We start from the raw sequence: 12,172 nt of genomic DNA, 5'->3' as shown, positions 1-12,172 counted from the left end.
CGTCCCACTGCTGAATTGGTATGATTTGTGTCCATTTAAGCCTGAAAAACGGGTGCAATGCAAACCAGTTTCTACCCACATGGCTCCATCAGATTTAATTCTTAAAAAGCACTTCAAGAGGAAGAGTCTTTCAATTTTGTATCCATCTGTTTATTTTTTTTGTAGAAATTTTTTGTCAGGTATATCAGCAGTTGAAGCTCTGAGACTAACTTATAAGTAGGGGAAGTGATAAGGGCAAGTAAATGCCCAATGGGAAACCCTGCAAATCTCGGTGTGGTAATGTCAACTTGCCCTCGTGGATGGTAGCCTGGCGAGCCCATTGTAGAAAATGCTTGATTTTTACTCCGCAAAGGTGATTTGGCCAGAATGATGGTTTCACTTGTCCCTTTTATAATATTTCATCGGTGATTCCATCTATTGCGTCTCCTGCTGGTGAAGGCAGAGCCACTAAAGCATTAACCAAATGCCTTATTTATTTTCTGATTTCAGTCAACTAATGCTGAAGAATTGAATTGACCTTCTGTATCATACAAAATGGAGAACAAGGACAAACTGAGGCGGGCCCAGTCACTACTGGGCCTCTCTACTGAATCATCAAACATCTGGGACCACGATTCGAAGAGACTGTCGGTCTCGAAGCTGGTGGCTAGGTAAGATGGTACATGGACTGTGATGGAGAGGTTTACACAATAGGGGAAAAGCAAGGTAGAGTGTAGATACTCAATGGGGAAGAGTGAAACAGAGAGTTTGTGCAATGGAAGAATTGCCCTTTACTCACATTACAGCTGTCAATGCATGTCCCCCAACACAAGACAGCACGGATGAGAAAGGGCCCTTTAGCTTCTTCAAGCCTATTCCTTCCACAGCTCCTGCAGCAAGTTTCCCAATTCAGTGTTCTTGTTGCAGTGATTCGCACAGTGAGAGCGTGTATCAGGAATTCAGATGTGGAGGTCATCAGGCCCGATTCGCACACAATATTCTGTCAATTTAATTGGTAAAATTAATTGGCATTTGGAAAAGTGTGGACTAATAAATGAAAGTCAGTATGGATTTGTTAAAGGCAAATCGTGTTTGACTATTTGATTGAGTTCTTTGATGAAGTAACGGAGAGGGTTGATGAGGGTACTGCGGTTGATGTTGTGCATATGGACTTTCAAAAGATGTTTGACAAAGTACTACATAATAGACTTGTCAGAAAAATTAAAGGATTAAAGGGACAGTGGCAGTGTAGATACAACATTGGCTAAGGGACAGAAAGTAGAGAGTAGTGGTGAATGGTTGTTCTTCAGACTGGAGGGAACTATACAGTGGTGTTCCCCAAGGGTCGGTATTAGGACCACTGCATTGTTTAATATATATTAATAACCTGCACTTGGGTATACAGGGAATAATTTCAAAGTTTGCAGGTGACATGAAACTCAGAAATGTAGAAAAAAATGAGGAGTACAGACTTCAGAAGAACATAGACAGACTGGTGAAATGGACAGATACATGGCAGGTGAAATTTAACACAGAGAAGTGTGAAGTGATATATTTTGGTAGGAGAATGAGGAGAGACTGTAGGGGGTGGTGTGTGGGTCAGCCTTACCACTGACTTATGAGCGGTTCGAATCGCTCCGACTCCCTTGATTCTAGACCTTGGGCTTATTTGGGGGGTGTGACAAAAGTGCAGCAGACAACTGGTTTTGGTGCAAGAAACTTTGATCTTTATTCAAGAAAGAAAATACAACATAACAATCTTATACTCTAATAAAAATGGGGAACATTTTAATACATACGAGGGAAATACAGTAGAAAATACCTCACCCCTCCCAATCCCACTTCCTAGCTAAGTTGAACTCTAGAGGACCAGGGATAATGCTCACCAAACGAATCCTTGATAGTTGAGCTGGTTTGTGGTTTCGGGGTTCACTGGATGTGTTGGTCGGTGTCTGCCGTACCCCGGACGCGGTAGAGGACTTCGACTGCTGGTCAGTCTTCACGAGTTCGCTGATGCGGTAGGGTGCATTTTGGATTTATGGGGTGAGTACCCACTTTTCTTCTGTAGAGATAGGGTTTAGAGTTCCTTTTAAGTAAAAATCTTACCCGGGGGTAAGTCAGGAATAGATTGTAGAGTGGAAAGCTTTTGAATCTTCAGTTTTCTCCTGAGTTGTTTTTCTTTGGTCGCGGTGCCTCGATATTACCAGGTTGGTTAGTGGTAATATTTTGTTGGTAGTTTCATAAGGATCTTGTTGCCGTGATGTGTCCAATGATGTCCTGGGTCACTGAAGCTGTTGAACTTGGCTGTACGGTAGAGTGCTGCCCCGTCTCGATGCTCCGGTTTCTTCTTGTGTGTTGCTTCTAGAGAGAACTGTCTTCTTGAGAAAACAGGCCTTCAATTATACTTTGAGGGGCCTTCTAATCTGTGCGCCAAATCAGTCCCGGTTTATTGTTTGATTTGGGCAGGCTCGTTAATGGTAACTTGATTAGAAATGTGTAAAATGGTTTCGGGATGCTGTACTGATTATTCAATGAGCTGCTGAGCTCCTAGTTGATTGTCATAGCTATACTCAGGTTTCGAGTCTCCTGTCTGAGCCCGAGATTTCTATGTAGGTTGGCTAGGTGATTTGCATTATGCATGTTTTGGATGGGTCCTGTGTTTTGGGTGGGGACTGCTCCTCCGTGGGTCGATTGTTAGGATGTTAATGTCTGATAGGGGCTGAGTGAGGTTACACAGCTCCCCAGACAATTTGATTTACTCCAATACCTAAACTGTCTTTACAGAGGTTGATCCCATTCCCTGTTGTAGCCTTTTCTCCCTTTACAGGCCCAACATGCCTTTTAAAATGCCAAATCTTGGTTTCTGACCTTGAATCTCCCTCTGTTAGGCCCAATGTGTATTTTATCATCCTGAAGCTTGTTAGAAAGAGTCCAAAGTCATTTTCCTTAGGGTTTTCTTCTAGCTTTGGGGGATCTGTGAATTTTGAGAATCTTACAAGACAATATAAACGAAATGGTACAATTTTAAAGGGAGTACAGGAACAGAGAGACCTAGAGGTGTATGTACACAAATCTTTGAAGGACAAGTTGAAAAGGCCATTGAAAAAGCATATGGGATCCTTGGCTTTATTAATAGAGGAATAGAGAACAAAAGCAAGGATGTTATGCTAAACCTTTATAAAACACTGGTTAGGCCTCAGCTGGAGTATTGTGTTCAATTCTGGGCACTGAACTTTAGGAAGGATATCATGGCCTTAGAGAGGGTGCAGAAAGATTTACTAGAATGTTACCAGGGATTCATGACTTCAGTTATATGGAGAGACTGAAGAAGCTGGGGTTGTTTTCCTTAGAGCAGAGAATGTTAAGAGGAGCTGTGATAGAGCTGTTCAAAATGAAGAATGGTTTTGATAGAGTAAATAAGGAGAAACTGTTTCCAGTGGCAGGAGGGTCAGTAACCAGAGGACACAGATTTAAGGTGATTGGCAAAAGAACCAGAGGTGACATGAGGAAAAAAAAATTTACGCAGTGAGTTGTTGTGATCTGGAATGCACTACCTGAAAGGGTGGTGGAAGCAGATTCAAGAGTAACTTTCAAAAGGCAATTGGATAAATACTTGAAGGGACGAAATTTACAGGGCTATGGGGAAAGAGCAGGGGAGTGGGACTATTTGGATTCCTCTACCAAAGAGCCGGCACAGGCAGGATGGGCTGAATGGCCTCCTCTGTGCTGTATCATTCTATGATTCTAATTAAAATGAATTGTGCAAGCTGCGAGTGTAACGTGCTGACCCCTGTGCCTGAATTCTGATTTGCACGCCTGTCGTATAAAACTCTTCCCCTTCCCTACCCCAAACAATGCACCGGATCATGGACTCTACCCCATCCACTTGCAAAGGAAAAGTTTTACCAAGTTTCTCCAACCCCTCCCCTGCAAGCTAACTCAAACAAAACCTCAAAATACACCTTACATTATTTACGATAGCAAAATACTGCAGATGCTGGAAATCCGAAATAACAACAGGAAATGCTGGAAAAACTCAGCAGGCCAGGCAACATCCATGGAGAGAAATAGAGTCAATGTTTCAGGTCAAAACCCTTTTTCAAAACGGAAGAAGCACAGGAAATGATCAGATTAAACTGGTCTTTTAATCTGATCATTTCCTGTGCTTCTTCAGTCTTGACAAAGGGCTTCGACCTGAAACGTTGATTCTATTTCTCTCCACGGATGTTGCCTGGCCAGCTGAGTTTTTCCAGCATTTTCTGCTGTTATTCCTTACATTATTTATATTTTCTGTCTTCATAACATTCCTATTATAGAGCATGAATTCCCCTCCTATCGCACTTTGTGCTCATGGTTTGCGGCACACTCATGTACAAAGGAATATCAGCGACACAACACATCAGTTACTGCGAATGGACCAGCTGTTACAAATTCAGACCTCCCATACATTTCATTTTCTCATAGCAGCCAGCAGAGGGAGAGGTTACATTAAAGAGCAACATGTTCTTTTGTTTCTGACACACGCAGGAACCCATCATACTCAGGAATTTCTCCAGGCCCCCCTCCCCTGAGCTGACAGTGCTTAAGAGTCTCCAAACCAAACTCCGACAGGCCAACCATCCAGCTTAGACGTGGGCAGTCAGTTCCTTGGGAGGTGCTGTCCATGTACCCGTATTGACAGGCGAAATTAGGGCAAAGTCAAATTCTCCTCACAATGCGTTCTTTTAAAAAAAAAATCATTCTTGGGATGTGGGTATCGCTGGCAAGGCTGGCAATTATTGCCCCTCCCTAGAGGCCCTTTGAGAAGGCGGTGGTGAGTCGCCTTCCTGAACGCTGCAGTCCAATTGGTGAAGGTACTCCCACAGTGGACTCTTACCTTTTGTGGCTGCTGTTGGAAGTAACTTAGTACCACTGCACACTGTGTGTGGGAATGCTCCTGAGATCTGGGATTCTCACCCACAGTGTACAGCAGGGGTGGGGGCACAGAGAAAGCAGGGAGCTACGATTCGGTGGGGGGGGGGGCAGTAACGAAGGAGACTATCAGCATTATCCAGACCCTTATAGAAATGCAGCATCGAGTGCCATGGGGAGGGGCAGTATTCGAAGGAATGTGCACAGTTCTATATTTGCTGGCTGCTACCCCGACTGGAATGCTTCTATGGTTTCTGAGAATGCGACTGAATCCCCTGTTTGCTATTAGACAATTAAAAACCACAGGAAATTAATTAAAATGTTGTTCTCCCAGTAATAGATCATCTATTGTCGGGGAAAGAAATTTTAAATTGTTCGGAACAATAATTAATTCCCGCATGGCAAACAGTCATTTTCAATTTATAAAAAACCAGCAAAAAGTCCCTTGCTTTTTAGATTTAAAAAAATAGAATGCCGAGTTCATTGCCGAATATGGGTACGGTAATGTAGTGGTTATGACACTAGACTGGCAATCTGGTAATTTGTGCTGGCACCAGAAAAACAGCTGCCGGATTGTCAGAAAAAAACCCAACAAATGTCCTTCAGGGAAGGGAGCCTGTCACCCCTACCCTGTCTGAGCTAAATGTGACTCTAGTGTCGCTGAGAATTGGCTCAGCGTTTCTCCTGCAGCGCCGCCACTGATTTGGTGCAAGTTCGGCGGAAACTTCGCTTACGCACGTAGGCAGAGTGGGAGAATCCCTGAGGAAATTCCTGGCATATCTGCTTGATTTAATGCCCTCAGGGCAAGAACAAATTTTTTAAAACCCTGTAGATTCCCAAATATTGAAAATGCATCAAATAAATATTATTTTTCTTATTAACCATTCTTGAGATGTGGGTATTGCTGGCAAGGCCAGCAATTATTGCACATCCCTAGTTGCCCTTTGAGAAGGTGGTGGTGGGTGTTCTTGAACTGCTGCAGTCCATGTGGTGAAGGTAGTCCCACAATGCTGTGAGCTCCAGGATTTTGACCCAGCCACGATAAAGGGACGGCGATATATGTCCAAATCGGTGTGGTATGTGACTTGGAGTTGAACTTGGAGATGATGGTGTTCCCATGCTGGTGCTGCCCTTGTCCTTCTAGGTGGTGGAGGTAGCGGATTAGAGTGGTGCTGCTGAGGAAGCCTTGTCCTCCCACTTTTAAAGACTTGTACAGCTGAACCCCCAACTCTTTCTGCTTTTCTATTTCTTTTATTAGTCTTTACCATTTGTACATTTAATCTCCTTATTTTTCCTCCCAAAATGTATCACCTCACATTTCTCACCATGGGGGTCACCATTGACCAGAAACGTAACTGGGCCAGCCACACAAATACTGTGGTGATAAGAGCAGGTCAGAGGCTCCCAAACCCGTGACCTCTTCCACCTAGAAGGACAAGGGCAGCAGGCGCATGGGAACACCACCACCTCTAAGTACCCCTCCAAGTCACACACCATCCTGACTTGGAAGTATATCGCCTTTCCTTCATCGTGGCTGGGTCAAAATCCTGGAATTCTCTCCCTCACAGCACTGTGGGAGTACCTTCACCACACAGACTGCAGCGGTTCAAGAAGGCGGTTCACCACCATCTTCTCAAGGGCAATTAGGGATGGGCAATAAATGCTGGCCATGCCAGCGACGCCCAGATCCCAGGAACAAATTTTTTAAAAATGTCATCTGGCATCTATGTGCCGAATCTACTAACCTGATTATGTCCTCTTCACATTTGACCACACTCCGGCACAGGCATGATGGGACTTCTTCAGTGCTGTAAGACTCTATGGGGGAAAAATTGGACATTGATAGAAACCTGCCGATGTCGCCGTTGCCTCGGGTTTACGGCTGCTGAAAATGGCCGCGATGTTATCGAGCAAAAATTCACGCTGGGGGCTGGAGAATTGTAGTGCAGCGCTAACTTACAGTGTAACGCCCTCCTGGTGGCGTTAGTGGCAGCCTCTGACCTGAAGTTCCCATCCAGGAGCAGTGTTGTAACCTCTTACAGCCTCTGCGAGTGAGGCTGTGGTGTTTGCAATGAATTGTGGGCAATTAAAAGTGTTATGAATTAAAGGGGCAATGCGTTCGAAACTAATAAAAATTAAAATCAAGTGAAAAAATGCATTTTTCAGCCCTAAATGCCTTTTAAAAAAATGTTAAAAATAAGTCCTAAATGGCAGTCTTCAGCTCTTAAAGCTGAATTGACTTCCTCACCTAAAAAAATGGTAAAAGTGCTTCAGTACTAACACAAATGGCTTAGCAGGACAGAGCAGGGGCACCCAGTGTCTCTCACGCAGCACTCCTGCTTTGTGCAGGGGCTTGCTCCTCTTCTGCTTCCTCCTCCTCGGCTTCTTCCTCTTCTGTTTCTTCCTCTTCTGCATCTTCCTCTTCCCTCTGTGAGCGGATGCTGTAAATCTGAAATGACAGCATAGAATGCTGGAAATACTCAGCTGGTCAGGCAGCATCTCGACCTGACGTGAACTCTGTTTCTCTCTCCACGGATGCTGCCTGACCTGCTGAGTATTTCCAGCATTTTCTGTCTTCTCAGAGGCCTTCCTTTACCATCCGAGGTCTTGCAAACATCCAGCAGCACTCCCTACACACTTTAAAAACTTCAATAAAAAAAAAATTTTAAGTCCAAAAGTTTAAATGTAAACTTACCTGAAAGATATGTGTGTCTTTTTAAGGAGTGCTGCCAGCACATCTGTCAGTCTGCTTGAACGGTAGGTTTACCTGACGTGCATAGGACCCAGTGCTGAACTCAGGGTCAAAGTTTGCAGTGGTAATGTTAAGTCGGCGTTGCACGGCGACTGACGTCGCCACTCCGCCATTTTTTTTGCAGGGCGCTACTTAAGAACGCCAGCGCTACTGGGACTTCCAAAATGGAGAACACAGTGGGACCCGCTACTAGCTGGCGGAAGAGCGGCGGCTGCCGCTTTCTTGACTTAACGCCATGCTAACGGGTGGCGCTAAGGTAGGGAATTTCTCCCCCTATGATTGTACAATTCCTTCATTTTGTGTCTGCTGATTTTGATACTGTACCACCTATACCCGAGCCAAGAGAACCTAGGGACAAGTCTGTGCTAGAGTCGATGATAGAATAGATTGCAAGAGACAAGTCTTATGGGCCCCTACAAAATTACAAAGTAACCATTGCAAATTCTGATTGAAATTATTACTTTTAGTTTCATTATTTACTAAAAGCCTCCTGTAGAGCAGCATGATGATGCTGAGTATTAATATACTTACCTCAGTACCATGGAGCACAGACACAAACAGGTTCAAGGTCAGTTCCACTCGCTTCCTGATCTGGGCTGTAGCAAACAAAGAAATGCTCAGTGAAGGTTGTAGCATCTCACAATGATTGGATGGGAAATTGGAGGGAATAGCTCTGACTGGGAGATCTCTAGTGTCCGAGTGCTGCTCCTTGCTGGGAACACTCGATCGTGGAAACCTCTCTGCAGGTACAACTGATTCCATCCAAAACTGTGCCTGGTTTGTCCCTCTAGATATCAAAGCGCAGTGAATCTAAGGAGCACAGAATCAGAAGAAGAAAAGCAAGAGGTGAGTAAATCCTTCCAGTGCTTTTCCTTATTGTGTGAAGCATTGCTTAACTTGATGCGAAATACATTGCAGTGTTAATGGGGCACCGCCTTGGTGAAAACAATATTTAACAATTTTATTTTTCTGCTCGAGGTGAAAGACTCGTGTCATATTTTTGCTACACTGCCATGCTTAAGTGATGTGCGAATGTATCTTAACTTGACTTGTAGGCAATTTTGAGCCAATGAGGAGATCCATGCCCCTATAAAATGGACATTATTGCTGGTTGCTGATGATTAAACGTTGTGCAGAACATGATCGTTCCAGAGTTGCTGGGAACATAGAAATCTCATGCCATTGAAGGCAACCTGTCAAGAAAGTAAAATAAAAGGCATAAGGTTACACTGGTGTTCTAGAGTTTGCTCAATTTGCCTCTAAGAGAAGAGGGTGGAACTTTGCAGAATGTTTCCTTAGAATATTAATTGGGTGGGAGTAGAGTCCATGATAACGTGGATAGAACATGGTCTGTACTATAGTACATGGTCTGTAGTAGAGACTGTGATAGATTGAATAGTACAAGATCTGTGCTAGAGTCCATGTTAGAGAGAATAGAACATGGCCTGTGCTAGAGTCCATGTTAGAGAGGTTAGAACATGGTCTGTGTTAGAGAGAATAGAACATGGTCTGTGCTAGAGTCCGTGTTAGAGAGGATAGAACATGGTCTGTGCTAGAGTCTGTGTTAGAGAGAATAGAACATGGTCTGTGCTAGAGTCCGTGTTAGAGAGGGTAGAACATGGCCTGCGCTAGAGTCCGTGTTAGAGAGAATAGAACATGGTCTGTGCTAGAGTCCGTGTTAGAGAGGGTAGAACATGGTCTGTGCTAGTGTCCGTGTTAGAGAGGGTAGAACATGGTCTGTGCTAGAGTCTGTGTTAGAGAGGGTAGAACATGGTCTGTGCTAGAGTCCGTGTTAGAGAGGGTAGAACATGGCCTGCGCTAGAGTCCGTGTTAGAGAGAATAGAACATGGTCTGTGCTAGAGTCCGTGTTAGAGAGGGTAGAACATGGTCTGTGCTAGTGTCCGTGTTAGAGAGGGTAGAACATGGCCTGCGCTAGAGTCCGTGTTAGAGAGGATAGAACATGGTCTGTACTAGAGTCCGTGTTAGAGAGAATAGAACATGGTCTATGCTAGAGTCTGTGTTAGAGAGAGTAGAACATGGTCTAAGATGGAGTCCATGTTAGAGAGGGTAGAACATGGTCTATGCTAGAGTCTGTGTTAGAGAGGGTAGAACATGGTCTGTGCTAGAGTCCGTGTTAGAGAGGATAGAACATGGTCTATGCTAGAGTCCATGTTAGAGAGGGTAGAACATGGTCTATGCTAGAGTCCATGTTAGAGAGGGTAGAACATGGTCTATGCTAGAGTCTGTGTTAGAGAGGGTAGAACATGGTCTGTGCTAGAGTCCATGTTAGAGAGGGTAGAACATGGTCTGTGCTAGAGTCCATGTTAGAGAGGGTAGAACATGGTCTGTGCTAGAGTCCGTGTTAGAGAGGATAGAACATGGTCTGTGCTAGAGTCCGTGTTAGAGAGCGTAGAACATGGTCTGTGCTAGACCTGTGTTAGAGAGGATAGAACATAGCGTGGGGAAGGAATGGGTTTTGTGGTCTAAATGAACTTTTCTTGTTCCATGATCTTTTACATTCTTATGATTTCAGATTAGAGATGCTACTGGGGTGGGGGGGGGGGAAAGAAATGCACAATTACCTGGCCAGGCTGCAGCCTTTGGGGGGTGCGGGGCTGCGGGGTTTACTTGAGTCCTGCAGTGCGAGCAAGACACTGCAGGATCATCATTAACACAGCACGCTAGCTGGGAGAAGCTGACACTGTGAAGGAGCTGATTAGCTGTATAGATACAGTCTATGATGGTTCCTCCAGCTTCAATACTTGATTTGTGTTGAGTTAGCTTCGCTCAATTAAGACTCGGATGGCACACTGCAATTAGCCTATGGTGAAAGGAAACATCAACCATGGTTTCTAGTTCTACCTACTGACCAGTTTTCCTTATCCAGTGTCACATATGTATATGGGAATAATACAAGGTCAGGTTCAGTTGTGAAGACCCAATGGTTGAATGGCATGCCAGCACTCATTGACTAGGTTCAAATGTGAGGAATGGCCACAAGAGTGAGGTACTGGAGTGAAGCCAGTGACCACTGTACGCTAGCAAGGCAGGAGACAAGGGGAGAAGATTGGTGGAGAGTATTTTTTATTAAAAAGGAATTAATTGTGCTAAGAAATTGCCTTTTAGTTTGAAAGTATTAAAGGAAATGTGTCCTTTCTAAGATTCTGTCTCCAACAGCTCCACCCAGAAACAAGACAGAGTCTTTAAGAAGGATGTTTGAGAGGAAAGAGATGCAGCCTTCTGGCCTCCCTCAACAAAGGTGGAAATCAATGGAGAACCTGTCTGAAATTAAGAAAGCTGCCATTGACATTAGGATGTTGCAGACCCACTTCAAAATTCCTGTTGGTAAAACCGATTCCCAACAGGTATCAGCGGGGTCAAAGGTCAAAATGGTCCCATCAAGCAGCACAATAAAGGTTGAAAGCCCCATAATTCCAAGCTCTTTGCCATCCAGGACCAAGGTGAATGAAGGAAGATGCAACACGAGCACTGCCCCCAAGAAGCTGGAGGAAGCTGAGGAAAGGCCACTCATTATCACTGTTCCTGAAAACACCTTCAAAAAGGTATGTCAAGATTGATTCATGTATATATATATCTGACCATTTATTACAGCACATTGCACATCGTTCAACCAAAGTTGCAGAGAACTTGCAAATCACTTGTACCAATATCTTAAAGGGTCACTATCTTCATAGAAAATTGTTTGGCATTTTTAAAAATTCATTCTTGGTATATAGGCATCACTGGCAAGTCCATCATTTATTGTCCTTTCCTAGTTGCCCTGACAACTGTGTGGCTTACTTGGCCACTTCAGAGTGTAATTAAGAGTCAGCCACTTTGTTTGAGACTGGAGTAAAATATAGGCCCGGCTGTGTAAGGACAGCACCTTTCCTTCAACTCAAAAGAGTCACCACCTTCAGGAGATGAGGGTAGAAAAGAGGAGTAAAAAAACTGTGAGAGAAAGATATCCCTGTGCACCATGATAACATTAATTGATGCAGTTGGATAAATTCTAACCTTGGTTTAATTTCTTCCCTTCTCTTCAAGGAAAGGACATTAGAATGAGGTTTGAGGGTCAAAGGTAAAGGAATGTTATGTCAAGCTCTATTTACAGTACCACAGCATTCTTTAGCCATGGAGGCCAGTTGTAACATCCTGTTATGATCCAATGAATGGAGAACACTTAAGTCCAAGCAAGCATGTTTGCAACAGTTTCCATAAGGGAAGTTGACATTTATTTTGTACTTTTCAGGGTTACAAGGACATATTAAATCAGACGACGTGACAGAGATCATGTAGCTATGCCTAGACTCTGAAAAATTTGGGGGCTCAAAGTAAACGTGACCTGAATGAAGAGTCTTGATCAGTTGTTCATATCAATGTGTAACTGTGGTGGGCAAGAAGCAAGGGGAGAGAGCAAAGGTCAGACAGGAGCAAAAATCAGAGGTTCACAACTATCCCTGGTTGGGTCACAGAAAACTTCTTGTCTGATATTTAGTCCTTGATAGAATAAATAGAAAAATGTCAAAT

General features: G+C 43.9%; 1 protein-coding gene across 1 annotated transcript in view; it reads left to right on the top strand.

Moving 5' to 3' along the window:
- The first annotated feature begins 519 nt into the window (after positions 1–519).
- The window catches only part of LOC147114664 (xin actin-binding repeat-containing protein 1-like), a 64,391-nt gene continuing 52,738 nt past the window's right edge, over positions 520–12,172 (top strand). Inside the window, exons 1-3 of the mRNA XM_085992509.1 lie at positions 520–650; positions 8,434–8,488; positions 10,804–11,205. Of these exons, the coding sequence (XP_085848635.1) occupies positions 535–650; positions 8,434–8,488; positions 10,804–11,205 (573 nt within the window). The 5' untranslated portion in view covers positions 520–534. The remainder of the gene's footprint in view (positions 651–8,433; positions 8,489–10,803; positions 11,206–12,172) is intronic.

This window comes from Somniosus microcephalus, chromosome 7 (assembly GCF_052327205.1).
Source record: "Somniosus microcephalus isolate GS21.2 chromosome 7, FLI_Smic_1.0, whole genome shotgun sequence".
Classification (NCBI taxonomy): Eukaryota; Metazoa; Chordata; class Chondrichthyes; order Squaliformes; family Somniosidae; genus Somniosus; species Somniosus microcephalus.
The sequence above is the reverse complement of the archived record's forward strand: the minus strand, read 5'-3'. Positions and strand labels throughout refer to the sequence as shown.